At 39.7% G+C, this 23,062-nt stretch overlaps 1 protein-coding gene across 6 annotated transcripts in view; it reads right to left on the bottom strand.

Annotated features, from left to right (window-relative positions):
* Positions 1 to 2,428: 2,428 nt before the first annotated feature.
* CDK19 (cyclin dependent kinase 19) overlaps positions 2,429 to 23,062 on the bottom strand; it is a 134,724-nt gene continuing 114,090 nt past the window's right edge. For 5 of the 6 annotated variants that reach the window (XM_063124791.1, XM_063124792.1, XM_063124794.1 and 2 more), the window contains 5 exons: positions 21,742 to 21,814; positions 20,476 to 20,573; positions 18,532 to 18,610; positions 10,984 to 11,238; positions 2,429 to 7,845 (listed from right to left, as the gene is read on the bottom strand). In XM_063124791.1, coding sequence (XP_062980861.1) covers positions 7,714 to 7,845; positions 10,984 to 11,238; positions 18,532 to 18,610; positions 20,476 to 20,573; positions 21,742 to 21,814 — 637 coding nt within the window. In that variant the 3' untranslated portion in view covers positions 2,429 to 7,713. The remainder of the gene's footprint in view (positions 7,846 to 10,983; positions 11,239 to 18,531; positions 18,611 to 20,475; positions 20,574 to 21,741; positions 21,815 to 23,062) is intronic. The other variant, XM_063124793.1, reaches the window with a different exon arrangement.

The following is a 23,062-nucleotide window of genomic DNA, read 5'->3' as shown; positions in this document are numbered from 1 at the left end:
GGGGAGCATGGGCCCCTTAGTTCTCCTGGACCTCTTTGTAGCTTTTAATACCACTTGTCAAGGCTAGGCCTTGGGGTTTCTGTTTTGCAGTGCTTTCAGTCTCTTTGGTTGGGCTGGATCCAGAAGGTGGTGTCAGGGGATTACTGTTTGACTCCAGGCTATTGGATTATGATGTCTCACAGGCTTCTATCTTGTCCCACATATTTATATGGAATGGCTGGGAGAAGTCATTCGGAACGCTGGAGTAAGGGATCACCAATATGTTGATATCACCTCACGCTCTTTCTCACCTCACAGAAGCAATTGTAACCATTGAACATTTCATGGGTTCAGTAACATGCTGGATGAGGGTGACCAAGCTGACAAGGTGAAGGGGTTGTTGGTCAGTAGAAAGCCTGACTCCGGGATCAGGATCCAACATGTTCAGGAAGGGACTGCGCTCCCCCTATAGGATCAGGTTCGTAGCTTGAGAGTGCTCCTTGATCTTATACTGTCCCTGGATCTTCAGGAAGTAGCAGTGGCAAGGAGTGTGGTTGCACAATTACACTTGGTGCACTATCTGCAACCCTTCCCGAATTTGTCTGAGTTGGCAAGTTATCCAGGGCTTGGTAGCTACTCACTTAAGACTATTTTGTAATGCTACAATTGGTACAAAATGTGGCAGCTAAGATGCTAACTGAGAAGGGGGAAGGAGGTACTTGTGCATGCTTAGCAGCTGCGCTGGCCGTGTGTGTGTGTGTGTGTGTGTGTGTGTGTGTGTGTGTGTGTGTGTGTGTGTGTGACTTCTGTGGCCAATGCCTGCCGCTGCACCGAAACCCACTGCACTCTCCTTGCCAGCTCCGCTGTATCAGCATCAGCAAGGAGAACGTGAGGGATTTGTGGCAGGGAGCCTGCAGCTAGGCTTGCTAACACAAGCCAAACCAGGGGCTTGGGGGAAATCCGTCAAGCTCCAAGGGAGCTGGGCTTCCCTAGTAGCCAATTGCTTTCTGGGCTCAATTCAAGTGTTGGTTTTAACCTTTAAAGCCCTCAACTGCTGAGGGGCTAGCTGTCTATCTAACGGACCACTTGTTTCTTTAGGAGACTGCCCTGGTATTAAGACCTGCAGGAGAGGCCCTTTTGAAGAAACCATTGCCTGCAGGTAATGGGCATGCATTGAAACGGCTTTCTCCTCTGTTGCCTTCCTGTTTGAATGTGCTCCCTCAATAACTACAATTAGCCTCCACTCTCTTGGCTTTTATAAAGGGTGTGAAGACATTTTTTTTTTTAATCTAGCTGTTTAAATGTGGTTGTTGTTTTATGGCTTGAATGTCCTTTTCATTGTTTTGAACTGTTGTTCGCTGCCTTGGTGGCTTTTTACACTGTTTTATTGTTTTAAATAGTTGTTCATTGCTTTGATGGCTTTTCAGTAAATAAGATGGTGTATAAACATTCATAAATAAAATCATTAATAAAATAAAGACAAAATATTCCCCACAGGGTCATATTTATTTCTGCTAAATATCTGTACTCACATGCATAACTCTCAGGCTACATGGCTCCCACTCCAAATATCCCACAGAAATGAATCTATTCCAATAATGCATGAAAGATATTTCTAGGTTCATACATAGCTGAACTTCTGAAAGCTGCCCCTCTCTGCTCCTACAGCAGATCCTTCTTTTCAGAGGTTGTTTATGAATTACAAGAGTCCCCCCTCCCCGACACCTCCCTTGTTCCACTTCCTCCTCTCTCTCCCCACCTCCTCCAAAGCAGTGTGTGGTTCCAGATGAGGCTATTATGATGCCATCAACCTACCTCATTCATGGAAGTTCACTGAAATGTGTGTGTTTCCAGATGTCGTCATCTTGTACTCATAACCTCCCCATGTTTTCCCACAGCCTCTTCCATTTTTTTCCCCTTAATGCAGAAAAACCATTAAGGAAAGAAGATGGAACGGGGGCACAACACATTCTGGTTGCTAGCACTAAGAGCCCTCTGTCTAGCAGCACCCTGTGGTTATAAGATTAATCAGAATCTACCTTCTCCAATGGGAGTGTTTAAAGTTCTATCTCCTCTTTTACGTGCCTAATGTTATGTCATTAGCAGGGAAGGGGATTCTGACTATGGGATGTTCCTATACTGCCACATACCCTGGTCTGCCTGTTTCACCCTCTTTACACTAGGCAGTGGTGTTACCATTAAGGGTATTACTGTGCTACTTTAATTTGTTTCTGTTGCTGTAGCATTGTGCTCTGCTGATTCAAGGGGGTTTATCCTGTTCAGTGGGAAAACAAATTCACTTACAAACAAAACGAACACTCAAAACTATTTTCTGAGGTGCGTAAAGCAATTAAGAAGGTTCTGAAACAAAGACACAGGCTTCAGTTCTGTGAATTCACCCTATTCTCACTGCAGATCTATTTTCACAGAGTTCCCATCACACAGTTGCTTGACTTCAACTTTTTATTCTTATTACAAACGTATATCATTTTTATTAAAAAAATTCACACTGAAACAATTCAATTTAATTACAACAAAAATAAAAAATAGATGCAATGAATGAAAGCATAATTTTTAACAGTCTTTCAAAAGCAACGTAAGGACATATTAAAAAGAAGTAAATGCTTTATGAGGGCAAAGCCTGTCAAGTTCAGCTTATTGCAACTGCCCAACACAGGAGGCGGGCATTTTTAACCAGCTATTCAGCAAAGCTGCTTCTCCCCTACAGGCCAGGAGAAGAGGCAAGCTGGATGGTAGCAAGAACTGAACCTCCATTAAAGATATCTCTGCCCACCTTACATGTGCACTACTTAAGCTATTTTGTAATTGAGAAGGATATTGGGCGGTTGCTAGATTTCAGCAAGATAGCCAAGATAGCCAAGAGCAATGATTAGTGACAGCAAGTATGGAAGAATGACGCTGACCTCCAAAGATTAAGGTTAGGGGCAGGAAGAGGCTTGGGTGTGTCTTCAATGGGCTGGAGATGCACTTAAATGGGAAGTCACAGACCCACATACATAGTCAACTTAAATGTCATTATCCCAGAATCCCATGAAATCCAAACGGGAGAGCACAAATCTAGATTTTGAGCTTTCTTTCCTTTTTTAAAATAATAATAATCGCAAACTTCAGCAGCCACCAGAGACTACATTGCTACACATGGGCCATTATTGGTGAGCATAAGACAGGACAGAGAACTATATAATAAAAAGACAACATGAATAGAAGATGAATGTGTGAAATTATATATAAAAAGAAAATGAAGGGAGGCACACTTCAACAAATAGTTTACATGAGGAAATACAAACTAAAACAATTTAAAACTACATTACAGATATAAAACCTTATTTAAACTGCTGTTAAGAAGGGACATCTTCAGTCCACATTGTGTAATACTTTTTAATGTCTACACAAGACAGTTTTTTTTAAAAAAAAAATTAAATAGTATTAATTTACTACTAAATATTTAGGAGATAACAGTGCATTAAGGACTTTTCCCCCATAAAGCAACACACATCATTCTGGTGTGGCAAAACATAGAGATTACACATGGCCTTATGTACAATACGTTTATTTATTTTTTCTTAACACAGTTATCTTTGCTTAAAGTTGCTTAAGTACCATCACTGAAGATTATGAAGGGGAACTAAGCTTATCATGTTTATATAAAATATTATACATAATCAAATACTTCAAGCTTCCTCCTCCCCAACCTCAGGATGTCCTAACCTTCCCACCCCGCGAGATACAGTGTCACAGATACAGTGCAGGACTTGCAGCTTCACAAGGTTCTTCCTTCATTATGCAGTCTATGTTACAATTTATTTCATCACTTCTTTGCTAATCCCATTTCCTTGCTCTTTTTCTTTGAAAACCAGAAGAGAAATATTGTAGAATGAGGCTTGAGCTGCTACTGCCTCCTGAAGTAGCAAAAACCACCGTTAACTACTCAATGTCCACTTCAAGAGCCAATGTGATAGAAAAGAGAAATGACAGATGTCAAAACTGCACATACAAGTAAGAATTAGTTAACCAATGACAATGTCTGTGTCCTGGGTTTCTATGACATACAATATATGATTTATCTTACATTACATTTTGATTCATGAAATTTCCCCTGAAATAAATCTAGCTCACCTTGGTTCACTTTAGCCCTGCAATACATGAAACACTCATCTTATTATACACAAACAGTTCCCCATAATAGGCTATGTATGCTCAAAAGCCAAGATACAAATAGAGAATGAGTGCAGTAAACATTTCAAAAGTGTAAACGGATACTTTCATCTATTCCCCTGTCAATGCTTATTTGGAAGGCCATGAAGTATTTAGCACAGCTACATTTGTTTGCACAGACACTGCAGGGAAATGGGGTATAGCAAGCAATTAATGTCCAGCAAATATGCAAATATCAATTTGTCAGTACAGACAACAATCATGGCCATCATTCTAGGGGACTGGAAGCTCATGGAGATAAAGCACATTCAACACAGGTTGCTACACTGCATGCACTGAGGAATCTACACTTGGACAGTTTGCCACAGGTGCTAGATTGAAATCAATAGTAGGATGGAGGATGGAGCAACAGAGTGAGAAAAGAAAAATGAGCAGTTCATAAGCAAGTCAAAATAAAGTTAAATAATGTTCTACGTTGCTGACTAAATATGAGCTCTGATGCAAAAAGACTACAAATGAAACTGAGAACATAGATGTGGGAGAACATTTTCATTGAACGCAGTTACAAAAGAAACGTTTGTCCTATCCAACAACTCAGACAGACGATAAATGAAGTATTACAAAGTGTAAAGCTGGAGGGAATACCATTTTTTGTCTTTTCTTTTCTCCACCTGTTCTATGATGAATTAATGTCTGGCTCTCTCCAGAAAGCCACTTGGCATGAACAGCAAATGGAACAATGCCTGTAAGTAATGGTACGATGAAACCTACACTTTAGGGCACAATCCTATCCAGATGCCCGCCAGCCTCCGAATTCAGAGGCTAACATCTTGTGCAGAGCAGGGGGAGTGTGGAGGCGATCTTCACCTCTATGCTTTCCCCGCTGTGCATTTTTGTTAGACAGGCGTTTTTGCCTGTTTTAGCTAGGGCTTTGCGGAAGGGGAGGGAAGGAAGCTGGAGATAGCCCACATCCCCACTTCCCCAATCCCCTCCCCTCCCTGCTCACAGAACCGCTCCCTTTCTCTCCTCTCCAAGCTTGCTTTTGCACATTTGGAGAGCCAGCAGACACGGTTCTCTCTGCACTGACGGAGAGGGGATGGGGAGCTTGAACTCCTGGGTCTCTCCTCAGATCCAGGAATCTGAATTATCCTATGTCCTCTAGACACTGTCTAGGAGCCGTAGGATTGCTCTCAGTTGCTCTTTCAAAGTTGACTTGGAACAAACACAATCCTGGGATAGGCTACTTTTATTACTCTTAGGATTAAATAAAGTTTGCCCTCCAAGCAAACTGACTACCACCTTGTTAGTTTTTATTATAGTCTTAGTGCAAAACACTTCGTGACATTTGTCTGCAAGACTGGTATCAATTCAATACAGAACACAATGAGGCATACAGTGTAAATGCCCATAAATGCATATATAAATAACAAGCTCCTTCCTGTACCTCTTTCTTAAAGTAATTGTTCTTAAAATACCGGGTACTGCTTTTAGATCCTAAAGTATATGACTTCTTAATTTTAGTGCAATAAGGTTAGGGCTGTGTGTGCTTAAAAAATTCTGCACCATAATAACCCAATTTCCACACAAAGGAAAGCTGACTTCCACAAGCTGTATAAACAATGCAAACTAACATACTAGCATATATGTTGGATAATGAAATCTGCTTTTGCTAGTCAATGGGAAGGGAAGCAACTTACTGGGCACTGAAGCTTTGCCCGCCTGGAGATCTTATTCAGCTGCATTTCTCCTACATTCTAAGGATAATGTAAGTCCCATTCATTTAAATGTATCTGCTCTAAGTAACACTTCTGTTGGATTCTACCCTAAAATGTTGCTAAGGATTGTTCACATACTTTTAAGCCGATCTTCATACTCAGAAAGCCAGGCAATCTGCTTCGGAAAAAAGAGAGAAAAGTTCAGATTCTCAAGATGCTGAATTCTGTGCTGAACTGCAGGATATATACAGCCATGAATAAAGCATTCCAGCCATGTTTCTGGGGCTGTTAAAGTGTGTGTGGGGGGGAGCTGCCTCAAAGTTTATATTGCCTCTGATCACAGGTAATGATTCTCCAGTACACATGCTCTGCTCGTGAGTTCTGACATTTCCTCCGCTGGTGCCTCTTCAGTTCACCAACTTTCCTTCAGCACAATCACTGTGTATGTGACCTTGAGGAAACACATTTCAGTACAGCATAGCCCACCTAGTGCAACCAATTAAAATTCATCACAACAGTGGCAGGACAACAACAGAATATGCATTTTACACATGAGACAGCTAAACGTCTTCAAAACATCGTTCAACAAATTCTTTTTCAATGTTTGATCTGGTTCAACTAGATGATGACGGAATAATAAGAATAAGAATAATAACGGCTTGTCAATGTTTGTGATTGTGTTTTGCAAGTAGCCAGTGGCTAATGCCGTAACAAAACTGTTAGTCTCGTAAGGTGCGACAGCACTTTTTGACTTTTTTTGCTGCAAGTTTCAGAACCAAAATTTAACAAAGGAAGGCTGCAAAGAGTAGACTACATATATAGTAAAGAGCACAATGCCCTGTCCCTCCCCGACCCCTAAAAGTAGTAGCAGTCTCCTTATTTACTTTTACTGCTGTTGATGCTGAACTCCTAGAGCAGAGGTCCAAGACATAGATAACCACTAGAGAAGACACCATAGCATTCTCTTGTTCTACTGGAGACACAAAAGTATTTGCCTTCCACTTTGCTGCCATGCCTTAATTTAAAGCAAAGCTTAAGTCAACTCACTTGGAAGATAATGACAAATTATCTATGTGATTCTCATCTCAATGATAAAACAAACATTCATAATCTTCTGTTTGGTGTTCAGTCCAAACATGTAACATGTAATAGCTGCTGCAAAGAATTGGGTTGTATATTTTTCTTTTCTTTTCTTCTTCTTTTTTGTTAAAGACCTCATTTGAAAACTAGACTAATAAAAAGAGAATAATAAAATACTCTGGAACAGTAAAATCTGCTGTTCTTGACATCCATGAGCAAAACAGTAATATCCTGTGAAAATAACATAGTGCTTTTAAAAGGTGCATTATACCTGTATAGCTAAACGGGTTTGCCTAGTAAAAAATTAACTATATACAAGCTTGAAAAGTCTGGGAATTCAAGATTTCAAAACTTTTAAAATCCTGGTAAAGGGATTTGGAAAAGGTAAGATTTATGGCAATTACTACAACACAAGAAAGGTGCACCAGGAATCCTTCAAAAATTCCATAGGTTAAAGAAGTTTAAGTGCTGGGTTCAGATCAGACGGTTTCATTCGAGTAACCACAATGGAACGCATGCGAAAGCAAGCTGAGGGGAAACTTCACAAGAATCTCCTTTATGGCAAAAAAGAAAAGAAAAAAAAGGTAAGAATTGTCTCTTGTCTGAAAACAATTAGTAAATAAATGTTTTCCTTTTATAATCGTTATGTTAAAATCTGCATCACATTTTGCATTTTTGGTTCTTCTCATGGTTATGAACTTCATATTGCTGGAGTCCATTGTCTGTTAGTTCACTCCTTTCTAACACCGTCTATGAGGTTTCTTCAGTACCGGTGAGACTGGTGGGACTGATGGTACTGAGAGCTCTGCTGAGATGATGTAGAATAGCCCATTGTACTCTGGGACTGAGAAGATCCCTGAATGTTGCTTTGGTAACTCAGGCGTGAACTGGAGTGCTATAAGAAAAAGAAAACAAGGAAGTAAATGTTTTGGGAGGAAGGAATTGTCCGCAAAGCTTTTGAAAATGTTAATGCTGCAGAGCCCGTTCTTACTCTCCGACAGATTTTCTATCGGAGAGTAGAGAAATGAGACAGCAATGTTTTGCTTTGCTTAAAGAACTCTGGGCTATTGCTACCAGAAAAACTATAGGGCTGGATCCAGAAAAGTGCAATCAGAACTCTGCCTGTGCAACAGGGCTTTCTGCCTCCCCATTTCTGCTCCTTGTGCGCCTCTGATTTAGAAATATGATAGGGTTATGTCTTATCAAGTACTGATTGATAAAATGCAGGTATTTTATTAATACTTATTTGTTTAAATCTGAAAAATGGTTATGTTGTATTCAAATTTGGAAAAGCTTCTATTATTTAATAGTACTTAAGGTGCAATACATTCACTATATAAAGAAATAATGGAGCAATCATCACTGACATCTCATTTATATTCAAGCAAATGGGGAAATATCTTAATAGTAGCATCTCAAGAAATATAGGGATTTGGAACTGGTCTAGTATATCTTCAGAATTGATGGCAAAGTGGAATTGGAATAAAATTATGGCACACTGGTATTTGTCTCCATGTATTACAAAACGTCTATAAACTGGACTGTGCAAATAGTTTGAGATATAATAAAAGACCCTAAGATTTTAAGCATAATAGAGGTATTGTAAAATGTTCTGTCAATGTTGAATGTAACTAGAGTTTTAGGGTCTTGCAGCCTGATGCCAGGACTTGCTGTACTGGCAGCTCAGCCATAACATTTCAAGAACATCAAAAAGTATTGCATTCATTTAATGAAAAGACTATTTTCTGTGATGGCTAATATATGCTACCAGTTTTGCATAATGAAACTATCATATGACTGTTGCTGCAACGATTATGGCCAGATAAAAGTCATGCGGATCAGCTGTTTGCTAGAGATGATTCACATATCCCTATGTGAATATGCATTGAACTGGGTCATATGAGTGTATTGTACCATGTACCCAAGCTGGAGATCACCCTCCGCCTGGGATGACCTGGCTGAATTCCTTGCATTTAGTCTGGGAGTTTCAATAGCAGGTTGCTACCACTATGATACTCTGTCAGGCATACATTGAAATTTCCCAAGCAATGCTTTTATCAGCAAGAAATGAGCAGGAAAGTGGGAAAACCCTCACCTCCTTAATTTCTGTTTCAGGACTGTGACAAACTGGGGTGTCTGTACCTCCAACCCTGCAAGGTAGGACAGGATGCATATCTTTTGTCTATATTCCTCAGAGGTGGCACCATCACTACTCATGTATATTTTAATGCCCCTTATCCTGCCTATGTGAGGCATTTCTATATGGAGAAGGACAGCCCCCGTTTCAGAACTTCCTTTAATCTCCTTAACCACCAGGTCAGCGTGTTTGCCGAGCACTCCAACGCACGAGTGAGGACAACCTTCAGACTAGGCCTCAGAATCAGATCAACTCAGTTTTCGATATATTTATTAAAAAACCAAGCAGAAAAATTCAGTTTCTAAGAGAAAACCAAACATCAAACTTGCTCACTATGCTTTACTTATCACCATCCTAAGAGTAAGTCACCAAAGCAGCTTATAGGTGGTGGTGGGGATAGAATAGAATAGTATAGAATATTTATTTCTTACCCGCCTCTCCTTCTGGGTCGAGAGGGGGAACAACATTAAATACAAAATCACCATTAAATGCATAAAACTGATTAAAAACATATAAAAGTGATACAATATCAAAATAATTGGACATGTTAAAAAATAACCGGATAGGCTTGCTGGAAGAGATCAGTCTTTATGACTTTCTTAAACTCGGCAAGACTATTAAGTTGACGAATCTCTCCCGTCAGGCCATTCCAGTCTGGGGGTGGCAGAAAAAAAGGTCCTCTTGGTAAGTTGACAGCCTAGTATTGACTGACTAAAGTAAGTTCTCCCCAGAGGCATGTTGTACGAGGGAAGGCAATCCCGCCGGTATCCTGGAACTAAACCATGTAGGGCTTTAAAGGTAATAACCAACACTTTACACTTTGCCCAGAAACTAATTGGCAGCCAGTGGAGTGATTTTAAAGTTGGTGTAATATGGTCACCCCTAGGTGACCAACCTGGCTGCCATATTTTGAACTAGTTGAAGTTTCTGGACTAGGTACAAAGGTAGCCCTATGTACAGAGCATTGCAGAAGTCGAGCCTCGAAGTTACCAGCACGTGCACTACCGTCTTTAGGTCTTCCAACTCTAGGAAGGGGCGCAGCTGGCGTATCAGCCAAAGCTGATAGTAGGCACTTCTGGCTGTCGCATCTATCTAGGTTGTCATTTGGAGTGACAGTTCCAGGAACACCCCCAAGTTGCGAACGCCCACCTGGGATTCCAGAGCATAGAAGAGTCTTTTGTCAACCACCCAAAGACAAAGAAAAGATTTCACAATATAGGTATTTCTGGTCAGCTCTCAGAAAAGGAAATTCAAACTGGCCAATCAATAACCTGAAAGAACAGGATGATACATCCTGCAGATAATTTCTCAGGTACCTGAGCCAGCCTTGAAGGACTATACAAATGCAGACAAATGGAATCTTTCGCCACCGGACCATGCCTTGCATTGTTCAAAGGTAATTCCAGGAGGGCAGGGGTTGGGTCTGAATTCATTACAAGAACATAAGCGTAGGTTTTTCCTGTTGCTGATTTTTTTTAAAAAAATTGAAATGATTGTATTTCAAGTAGATGGTACATCTAAATATAACTGCAACCACCTTGTAAACCACCTTGAGAAGGCAGTATCAAAATATTTCCCCCCAAAAAGAACTAAATAATAGGAGCAAGGCCAATAAAAAGCATGGTGGAGTTATTTGTGTTTGTGGTACAATACTTGAATGGCTGCTTTGCGGTAGATGAAAAATGTACCACATGCGAAGGAGTGACAAATGGTCTCTCTCTTTTTTCCTAATCAGCCATTCATTAAAAAAAAGGTAAAACAGTTATGTAAATTGATGAGTTGGGAAAGAATGCTTTTATAATAAAGATCACCTCACTGTAGCAGTTCTTAAGTCACTTCCTCTTGGTCCCTGAAAAGAAACAAAGGGTGTAGACATAAAAGGAACAAAACGTGTACCTGATAATCTGAAGGCATAACAGGCCCGCCTGAATTAGTGCCTGAAGGCCCAATGCGTGGTTTCTTATTTGGAGGCACCTGGTTGAGGCTGGAGTCCTGGCTATGCTGGAGACCTGCCCCAGTACCGCCACCTCCTGCACCACCCCCTGCAGTTCCATTTGTCTGGGTACTGTTTTGTTGCTGCTGCTGCTGAGGTGCTGTTTGCTGCTGCTGAGGTGCTGTTTGCTGCTGATGTTGGTTCTGCTGCTGTTGATTCTAGGAAATTGAACGGGGAGAAAAACTAGAGTTTGGATGGCCATTTGGTCTAATCATTTCTTCAGCTTTACTCCCAAACAATTTCACACAAGAATATTGGTGATAAATACTGTTTCTAGAGAGCCAGTGTGGAAGCTAGAGTGTTAGGACTTGGGAGACCCGGGTTCAAGTCTGCACTCTGTCATGAAGCTCAGTGGGTTGTTGAGAGGATAAACCAGGAGTGGTGGGGGAGGTGGGAATGAACTACACATATTGCCCTGAGTGCCTTGGAGGAAATGCAAGATATACAAGTGAGCCATACATAAAGAAATCCTGGGTAACCACTTGTTCAAACTAAAACATACTATAGAAAATGTCAGGCTATGACGGAAACCATTGAAAAAAAATGTGAAAAATGAAAAGTGGTGGTTCTGACAGAGTGATAGTGAATATGACATTATATTTTAATAATATATAAATATATAGCTAAAGATCAAAGGCACTTCCTAAACATGAAATTTTCACAACTTCAGTAGAAAACAAACTAATGCCATGTTGTTTCCCTCTTCAGATTCAAATTAATATTTCTAGAGATAGCTCTTGCTTTCAAAACCTTCAAGCTTTTGTTGCACCTCATTTAGAGTTTCATAAGGCTTCATCAAAATTGGCACAGTGATAGCTCTTAAGGAGAGCTTTCAGCATGCCAAGGTTGAATCAGATTGGTTCATGCCTTGATTTTTTTAGGATTTTTAAATCCCCCCCCTTAAAGCATTGTCCTCATAGTCCACCAATAAACTGAGAGTTAGACTTACTTCTGAGTAAACAGAAGACCTCAGAAGTAAGTGTAGGGTTGCAGAGCACTTCTTTCCAGTTTGCTGTTTTAGACTTTAAAAGCTTAAAAGTCAGTTTTATATGTGATTACTCAGAAGTAAGTCTCTCTCTGTTAATGGAGTTTACTCAAAAGTAAGCATGCATCTGATTTTAGTATGACTTGGATGTAAATGCATTTATTTATTTATTTATTACATTTCTATACCGCCCAATAGCCGGACTCTCTGGGCATTTTCCCATTGAAATAAATGGGATTTATTCTTGAGTAACAGAACCAGCAGATCTGTAGTTTATGAACTTGGAGATGCACAGCTTTGCATGATCAAAGAAAAGGAAAAGTGATCCTTCGTACTGGTGGACTATGAGGAAAAGGCTTTAAGAGGGGGAAATTAAAAAAAAAACTCCTAAAAAGTCAAGGGATGAACTGATCTAATTCAAACTTGGCATGCTGAAAGCGCTACTTAAGAGCTATCACTGTGCCAAGTTTGAGCTCTTTATCTTTAAAAATTAAGCAGATATAAGCATTTTGGTTACCTTGGAGCAAATGAGGGGACCTAACTACCTTTACAAAAGAAATTAGTTAGAATGGTTGTTCATCTGCCCACCATTTGAAATGAGCAAAACAAACCTTCACTCCCCCCCCCATAAACCTTTCCCAAATTGAAACTGGAGAATTCACAAAAAAAAGTATACTTCCTACAAAAAAGACAAAACTTCCATTCCTGAGTATGCTAAAGCTATCAAATATTAAAAGCCAAGGGGCAGCAACAGTCTCGGCCCATGCGCTCCCTCCTGTTTCCTACCCTCCCTTCCTTGGAGTTTGTTTTAATATGATTTTAGGGGAAAGTATAGTGTGTTGTTTTACCATAACAGTTTCAGGCTGCTGTACTATTGTGTTTTGTGGAAATAAAGAAATATTTTTTAAAAATAAAAAACTGACTGCAGGGGAAAGAAGAATGTAGGGAGATTTCACTGGCATAGTAGCGCTCCAGGTGAAAAGACACAGGAGCTGAAGGAGTGCAACAATGCACAGATGTGAAAATGCCCAGCACTCGACTTACTAAAGAAACGGAGGGGAAACTGCGGATGAAAACTGGATAAAAAAATTAGGTGTAATGGAGTCCATTAGCTCCTTTTTTATTATCTGGGGACCCTGGAGGAGCTTCTAAACATTGTGAGCCAAAGTAAGTTTTAAAATTCTGATCTTGAATCAGGCATCCACTGCATTTCCCAAGATCTAGAATTCCAAGAGGTAAAAACATTTCTCTGAACCTGTTTTCTCCAAACATGTTTTATAAAACTGTTATGTTCCCCTTTAGTAATCTTTTTTTAAAAGTGAAAAGACCTAAAGTGCTCAGTTTTTCCTCAAAGGAACGTCTTTCATGCCCTTCATCATTTTAGTTGCCTTTTTAAAAAATCAACAACAACCCTTTTCAGCTCTATGTTTTGTTTTGTTTTTTTGTGATAGTGTAAACCAGAACTGTACACAACATTCTAAATTTGGAGACATTGTAGATTGAAAATGGTATTATAATTTCTTTTCTTCCACTGCCAACAGAAAAGAGCTAAAATATTGTTTTTTGTTCTTGATAGTCAAAGTAGAAATGGTATTTGAAGACTGAAATCCATCCTGTCCTCTCACTGGTCAATTGACAGTTCTGGAGGAGTTCATTGAAACTAGTTCATTGAAACCGCTTAGGTTTTCAGGATGTAATTTTTTCTTAAATTAAATATTTATATTTGAATTCATGTGTAACATTAATATGTATGAAATTTATCTGAACCAGTTCAACACATTTCAGCACTGTCTTCTTCACAGGCAATCCCTTAAATTCTCATTCTCTAACCAACTACTTTTCAGAATTCCAATTCGCTTTGGAGATATATTCACCAGAATTCTCTATTTGGTATCAGTTTGAGGTTTGCCTCTCTGACATTTTTTTATCCTATATTAAAATATATTTATTTATTTATTTATTTATTTATTACATTTTTATACCGCCCAATAGCCGAAGCTCTCTGGGCGGTTCACAAAAATTAAAACCACAGTAAAACACCCAACAGTTTAAAACACAATTACGAAATACAGTATAAAAAGCGCAACCATATGTGCCATTAAAAACATTTTTATTGTTTATGTGACATTTTGGTAGAATATATCAAATATTGGTAGTGGTCAGAAGAGACTCACTGTCAAATTCTTGTTCAAATCCCAGACAAATTACCTTTCTCTCACTGTGTAGCCTATTTTACACTCTCAGCGACAGAGCACATACTTTGCAGGGAGAAGGTTCCAGGTTCAATTCCTGGCGTCTCCTGAAAGGCTGGAAAAAAATTCTGTCTGAAATCCTGGACACAAATGAACACCAGTTTAAGATCTCCCCTCTCCTTCCTCATCTGGCTATGGACCAATCACAGCCATTGCCATCCATATTGGTCCAGATATATAGTTCAATAGGGAGAGAATAATAGAGAGTAGGCAAAGCAAGCAGTTACAAAGAGCAGGCATGAAAGCACCTCTGGGATGGCTCCAGAAAGACCATGGCACAGAGAGTGGTGCCAGACTGGGATACAGGTTTTCCAAGCATGTTTAAGGGAGAGAAAGTGCTTTTGAGGGGAGCTGCCAAAGAGAATAAAGGGGCAGAGGGAATTTTGAACCATGATGGAGAGAGTGCAGCCTAGCAACAGGTTCTTAAGAGTCAAACCAACTCATGCCTCTCCCATGCTTTGTAACACTTGATTCTAATGTTTGTAGACTTTCACTAGCTCTGCTTATTATAAAGTAAGTGTGATTAACAATGAGGTAGAGTAATGATTAAACAACCATTTTTAATACATGGCTTTGGTGTAAACATTCCTTTTTCTGTGTCTCTCAGAAGAATAAAAGGACTTCATTATAAACTGAAGGACAGCCAACACAAAGCAAAAGGGATATCTACCGTAATGCTACAAACTCTGTTATCACTGCCAAGAGTTACAATTAAAGCCATGTTTGCACTTTTATTGCAAAAGATGACATGACATTCAGGAATGACACTCTTCAGTGGGCCAAGCCAGACAGGACTACAGTTTGCAATTGTGCATTAGATTTACGGCCCAAAGAATGTGCTACTGGCAAGGGATCACAGTTCAAAGCAGCTGACTGAAATGTAACTGACTGAAATGTAGATGGATGAAAACCAGAGAAAAAGGGATGTTGGTTTATTTGCTTTTGTTAAGACCTGAAATTCCCTAAAGACCATTACAGAAAAAGACATTTGAAGCTAGAGTTTAGGGTTCAAAAACGTATTTGAAATCGTTTAGATATGAAAAGGAAAGTGTTAATTTTTAAAGTTTTCACCATTACATGTAAAAAAAATACTATGGGACAACTTTCAAATACATGCCCTCATATTCTATGCTCAGTTCAAAACATACCATTACCTTAAACTGCCTTAAAACCATTTCTATAGCAGCTCAGGCACAGAGCAAGTCAGGTGCCTTAAAGCCAGGCATCTACAATTTCTGGCTGATCTTGCTAGCCAAGCCAAAAATTATGATAGCCAGCTTCTGTTCAGTCCCTTCCTGCCATCCTTTCCAGATTAAAAGGTAGAGTGGGGAAGCCTGCTGGCTTAGCAGCTGCTGAGTAAACCTGCCCTAAAGTGCTTCGATCCAGCAGCTGGCAAGGCAGCCTCTTGCTGGAATGGTAAGTGGGGAGCGTGTCTCTTCTGGGTGGGGCTGCTCTGGGCACATCTGCCTGCCCACCTCTGAAGCTTCATGAGGGGAGAAAGGCTGGTTGCTCATCAGAGGGCAGTGGCACAGCTGTCCTGGTGAGTGTGGCGACTGAAAGCCATGGACAACCAGAAGTTTTGCTTAATTAGTATACTGGTGAAAGGAAAAATGTCGAAGTTTTGAGTTGCAAGTGCATAAGAGAACTAGAAAATGGACACATGGACAGTGTGCTGTGTAAAGTTGTTGGTCAAATGAATGACAGCAACAGTAACTGAACTGATAGCAAGGAAGATATGAAGTAGTAAGTGGTGCAGAGAAGAATAAGGAACATTTACTAGGATTTTAGCTGTGGATGTTTTGTATTTCAAAGGTTTATGTTGCAAACCTCACCAAGTTGCCTTTTTATATACAGTCTAGCAATCTATAAATTGATTAAATAACAGGTAAATAATAACATATTTCATGACATGTAATGTCATCCTCACCAACATTGACTTAGCTCTCTGCCAACAACTTCATAAACTCCAAATTCTGATCTATGATGATTAGACTCTCTCATCTAGCCTAGTATTGACTCTCAATATTTTAACACTTAATTTTAACCTAAATTTAAATCTTACTGTTTTAACTCTGTATTTTAATCTTATATCAATTTTGCTGTGTGGTTTTATCCTGGTTGTGCTTTTTATACCGTATTTTGTAATTGTGCTTTTAACCTGTTGGTTGTTTTATTGTGATTTTAATTTTTGTGAACCCCCCAGAGAGCTTCGGCTATTGGGCGGTATAAAAATTTAATAAATAAATAAATAAATAAATAAATAAATAAATAATACTTTGACTGGCAGCAGCTGTCTAGGATCTCAGGCCGGCACTTCCTCCATCACTTGCTACCTGATCCTTTTTAACAGGAGATGCAACAGATTGAACCTGGGGTCCTTCTCAATGCAAGACATGTGCTCTCCCACTGAGCAGTGCCCCCTCCCCATATCCTCCCTCTTATTCTCTTTCTCCCCCACCCCCAATTCTGTATCATTTAGATTTACCTATCCTTTTCTACAGGGATTCTTCCAAATTTATCCTTACCTCTTTCAAACTCTTTTTTAAGCACACAGACAATGGGATTGTTCAAACATGCTAATCCACACTCAGTAGTTCAGTATGGGTTGTTGTTGAACCATGGGTTGTTTTTTGAACTGGGGGTTAGTGTGTTGTATGAACCCAGGTAGGGTGTATTATCAACCGTGTAGTATGGCTTGTTAGCCACCCTGAAGAAACCAACTTGTTATACTCCAAGTTTTAAGTATGTTCTCAAAATCCATCCTGTTCATAGCCCAATCTTGATCTCCTTTTTACTTTCTGAATCAAAAATCTTATCTATATGTGCACACATTACCAATGCATTTAATACTATTAATACTAGAGAGGCAGAGCTATTGTAGGCAAAGTGGGAAAATATTCCCCTTCAAAATTAATTGCCCTCTTTTGCTGTCTCATCCATCCCATTCCCATACAAACTCCAGTTCACCATTTGTTGGACTGCTAGATGCTCATGGCTGGACTTGCAACTGCTAAAGAAACAAATGACGTTTCTGCATTTCCCCCTAATGTTTCACACATGGATTGAAGTGCATTCTCAGAACCTGCTTCTTTAGCCCTTCCACCAAAAATATGTATTTTAGTGCTGCTCCTGTATCCTTAACTCCACCCACCTGTCGAGCTCACACTCATATTACAGTATTTCATTATAGGGACTCATCTTCTTTCTGTGTCTCTAGCGATGATACCCACCCTGAACTTTGAGAATGGGCAAGCCACAAATAGCAAAGTAAAGCTGTGTATGAACACACTGACAATACTGAACTCTAATTTCCCTTGCACAGTCTTGTGTAGTGGCCCATGTGCACGCTGAAAAGGAGGCAGGGAGCAGACAAGATAGAATGGTGTGAGAATCCAGAGAGAAGGTGGGAGGGAAGGCACCCATTACCACCCTCTGTTCCTGACAAAAAATGAGCAGTACTGCTCCAGTGCAGGCCTTTTACTTCTCTTTTTGCATTTTTAGCCCATTTTTTTGTATGATTCTGAATGCAACAACAACAAACCAATCACATTTTTAAAAATTACAATTTGCAAACAAAATAGGAACCCTGGAGTGAAATTACTAATAACACATGTTCGTTTCTGATGGTCCACCATATTGTGCACACAATATCCAAAGGCTCTGTATATGTATGTGAATGAATGGTAGTAGAGAAGCCATAAATATTTCAAAAACAAGTCAAGCTCCACTGCTACAAAGAATATATAGCATAAATAGCTGGAGGAATATTTCTCATCAACTGCAGGCTCTTTAAAGATGTCACAAAGACACACATAATTACAGCTTAAGGCCTTTTCTCTATCTTCCTTTAGCCACGTGCTATTAATAGTGTCTAAATTTACTGTAAATTTTTCAGTGTAAAGTAGTCCAATTTCCTGCACTTTATCATGCATGAAAATGCTACACTTTTCAATAGTAAGAACATAAGAAGTTCCCTGCTGGATCAGACCAAGGGTCCATCTAGTCCAGGACTCTGTTCACACAGTGGCCAACAAGACGTCGACCAGGCACCAGCAAAGCAGGACATGGTGCAATAATGTCCCATGACATAATATTAAGATGGTCTTGACCAGGAATCTGTGTTCAATGCAAGGCCCTGGCTTCTGTCAGTTTTGTCACTGAGGAACTATAGTACCTTTTTACTGATTCCTGGTCAACTGGTCTTTGAACTATACCTTATCCCCCTTTTCCTCGGGTTCATCCTCATTGAGAAATTCTCGCTTTGGGTAAGGAATCTGGCAGCCAGCAAAAACACTAGAGCAGAGAAAGAATAAAATGGAGTTATATCAGTGTGCATTAGCTTGCAAACTCGCTTCATCTGGATGTAACACTAAACTATGATTTAGCATTACCTGAATGGACCTTGGGCTTGTGAGTTCCCCCACTCCAGTGTAGCTGTGAGGAGAAAGGAAACATGTGCTTCCATTTTTAACTAACTGTGGTTACTTATTGGCTGCATCCAGACAACACGATAGTCAAAGGTGGGGTAATAATCAACTTGACAGTTGTTCATCCAGGGGGTACTCCCCACACAACATGATAATAGTCAGCTGTGTTGTGGATTAGGACCAGCCTTGAGTTGGCTGTTAGTCCACACTGAATTGGCTCATTCATCCCCCGCCCTCTCTCCCCACTCAGTCCTCCTGCTAGTATCCCATCAGCCATTGCTGTCGAAAATCTATCTTGTCGGCTGGAGTAGAGTGGCAGCCACCGTTTTCACCGCTCTTGCCTTGTGATTCTATGGCTGATGAAATAACCAACAGTGGCCGAGGAAATAACCAACAGTGCCCTTCACACAGCACGATAATGAATGGTGGTTCAAATAGCCAAATTTGCACAGCATTTATTATTTGCATTGGTTATTTTGATGAAATAATCAACCGTTGGTTAAAAAACTCCCTCTACACTATTTATTTATTTATTTATTACATTTCTATACCGCCCAATAGCCGAAGCTCTCTGGGCGGTTCACAAAAATTAAAATCATAGTAACACAACACAATTACCCATGATGGGTTAAATAACCAACCATCAACTATTTAAACCACCATTGGTTATCGTGTTGTCTAAACCCCATTGTTATGTCTGAATCCATACAATTTGAGGTTAGACTTAACTACTGTTAGGCAAACAGGCCAACTTCAAACTGTGGTTTACTATCTGGCTGTTTCCCCTAAAAATCATTAAGATTAAGCTCAGTTTGTTTTGATATGGACGTAATGACAAACTACAGTGAACTGAAAACAGAAGCAAAAGCTTCCAATCTCCTCCTAGCAGCTGTATTGGAGGAAAGGCAGAGAGAGCACATAAGCCTAAGGCTCATGCATATAGCGTTAAACCACAGTTTAGTGTTATGTTCATACCAGTCAGTGGCTTTTTCCTATAACAGCTGTTCTGCAGCTAATAAACAGCAGTATCAATAACAAATAGCAGCAACAAATAAATACCAATAAATGCAGAACAAATATCATGGCAACTTTTCCATGACAACTGCTAAGGATATGTCTACACGTGTAATTTTAAAGCAACTTCAATCTGTTTTAACTGTCATGGCTACAAACCAAACTGAGGAACTGTGGAAATTTTATTTCCACGATAGGACTAGAGATTTGTAAGAAGAAGAAAATCTTTCTGAACTCTGACCTCCTCCTCCCCACAGCAGCCCATCCAGACCCCATAAAAGGCTTCTCCAAGATCAGGAGACCTGCTGAATAGGCTGGGCGAAGGCAATTTTCCCAAATGGGAGCCCTGCTTGTAGAGCCGCCCAATTCTCTCCTCAACCCTCTACATCACAGAGAAAAACCTGAAAATAATGTAATAAAGGATATCCATCACCTTTGTAGGCTCTCCTCTGAACTACAATTTTCTGTACTTTATTGAGAACTTACAGGGAAATTTCTGTCCAGTTAGACACCTTTATCAAATTGAGCACCTTATGAAAAAGGCAAGTAATAAAATGTAGCTTGCATATGTTTGCTTTACAGAGTATTTCAGAGGTATAGCCAGGCAAATCTGCTTCGCAACCTATTGAAAAACCTATTGAAAAATGGTCTCAGAGAGCAAAATTTACAATTAAGCCAAAGAAAGAAAAACCTCTAAAGAATAGATGAGACACATACTCTGATGTAGGCAGTGGGTCCTCCTGGAAGTAAGGATCCTGCAAAGCTTGCTCTGAGGTAATTCTTTTTGTCGGATCCATAGTGAGAAGTTTTTGAAGCTGTGTAACATAGTAATAGAGAAACCAGCTTCTATGAATATTACTGTAGAACTTATGGTATGCATGCCACAAAGAAGACCAATATGTACCTAATGTCAAAGAAAAATGGAGGGTTTCCTATACAGAAAAGATGCAACAGTTTGTACTGGTTATCATTATAGAACCACCTTTGTCAACATAATGCTTTCCAAATGTGTTGGACTACAACTCCCAAAATCCCCAGTGAGCATGTTGCCGGCTGAGGAATGATGTGAGTTGTATCCCCAGACATCTGGAGGGCACCAGGTTGGAAAGCCTGTTATAGAAATATAATACAATGCAGTACAATGTGCACCAGACTTGTTTTATCTCTAATTTAACTAATAATTCGGGGGGGGGGGAGGGAGGAAGTTTAAGAAGAAATGAAACTTAAATGTTTCTCTTGTGTCTATCATCTTACGACGTAAGGACAGGAGAGATGTCTTTAAGGTTGAGACCAGAGATCCATCTAATCCAGCACCCTCGTAACAACAGTGGCTACCCAAATGCCTCAAGGAACCCCACAAGCAGATGATGAAAAAAACCCAGCTGTCCCCTGCTATTGCCCCCTCCCACCAACTTGTGTTCAGTATGGGAATCAGAAATTGCACAGCTGAGTGCTTTCCAAACCCTTGGGTGCATATGCCACTCGTTAATTCTTAATCAGTCTTAGAACTTGTAATTGACAATTTGTCAATCAGTCCCGAATGAGCTACGAATAACATTAAAAAACACAAGGAATAGCAAACAAATGAATTCAGACTTTTCAATGAATTACAGTTTAAAACCTGTAAAAAGAGGAGGGAGGTGAGCATCCAAAGGAGGTATACTAAGAAGAGAAACAAGTTCTCAGGAGGCAAGAATAAATTTCTGAACAAAAAGACCAATAAATCACTAATACCTTTATTCTTGCAACCTGAGAACTTGTTCCTCTTCTTGGTTTATTTTTTTTTCCAGAATAAGGCCAGGCTGATATTATATGAAAACAAACCTAGTGTAAGTCCCACTGAACTCAATGGGGTTTACCTCTGACTAGAGATATATTAGATTGTGTTGTTAATACGACAAAATAAAAGTCTTCAGCAGCATTATAATAATGGCAATATTACTTACCAAAACAGACAAACAAACCAACAAACACATAACTTACTAAAAGGAATACTTTGCTGTCAGGCTTGACTTTGTGTTTTTCCATATATTTTATGAGGCTACTATTGGCATACCTGGGGAATTCAAACAATAATAAAAGGTTTCACAAGAGTATCAAAAATCAAGAAAAAGTATACTGTATATTAATTTACATTATAAGTAACACTTTGCAAACTTTTATTTACTAATCCATACAATGGTTTGTGTATGCCTGCAAGGCAGGTGGTGGTGGGAGATTTTCGGTGACACATGAATATCAGTCCTCTTTCCTTTAGATAACATGTACAATTGATGTCTATTGCTGGATGTATTAAAACAAATGCAGAGATGCACTAACACAACACTTGACATGTCACAAAATACTAAAACATTTTTATTTAATGGATTTATATCACACCTTTAAACAAGGTTTTGAGGCTGCTAACAAATACAATAAAACAGTATTATATCAATAATAAATAGAGCAGCATTACAAAAAAAGAAACAGGAAGCAGAGTAAAAGAAAATCAAACTAGGAACAGTAAAAATCCAAATATCCTAAGAGACTGATCAAATGCTACTAAAAGCTCAAGAGAACAAGACACACTTCACACAATAAAGTCCGTGCACCCGTAAGATAAAAAGGAAGTTGCTTGGTGCACATGCTTAGAGACGGAATTCCATAATTTGGGGGCGACTACTCTAAACGTCCTGTTTCAGGTATAGATGGATTCAGGTAGAAAACAGCACTCCTTCAGAGACCCTAATTCAGGTATGGAAATCTGTTGTTGGACTGCAACTCCCATCAGCCTCCCAGCCAGCATGGTCAATAATCAGGGATAATAGAAATTTAGTCTAACAATATTTGGGAGGACCAGTTTGCCCACCCTTTGAATTGAGCCTGGAAACAGTGGTAGCCAATGCTGGCATAATATGCTCATGCCACCCTGTCCCTCTTATCAGCCTGGCTGCCATGTTCTTAACTAGCTACAGTTTCCAGTCATCTTTTAAGAGCAGCTCAATGTACAACCTGGACACTGAAGAAGGAATGCATTTTAAAGAAGGAATGAGACAATGGGCACATTCGAAAGCATCACTAAAACATGGTTTAGTGTTATGAGACCTGTTGCAGTGAGACTTAGCCTTTTATACTCTCCCTCCCCTCACATGCAGGGGAGAAGAATATAAAAGGCTGAGTTTCCCATTTCCTCTGAAACTTAACCTGGCTTGTACAAGCCAGTTTCCCACATTCAGGGAGAAGAGGAAATGACTTGTTACAATCCGTGACCAGAAGCTTCACATTTCTTCCCCTTGAGCAAGGAAGGGGCAACTGTATGCCCATG

The sequence above is a fragment of the Elgaria multicarinata genome, chromosome 4 (genome assembly GCF_023053635.1).
Source record: "Elgaria multicarinata webbii isolate HBS135686 ecotype San Diego chromosome 4, rElgMul1.1.pri, whole genome shotgun sequence".
NCBI lineage: Eukaryota > Metazoa > Chordata > Lepidosauria > Squamata > Anguidae > Elgaria > Elgaria multicarinata.
Note: the sequence above shows the minus strand (reverse complement) of the source record. Positions and strands in the feature narration are given on the sequence as shown.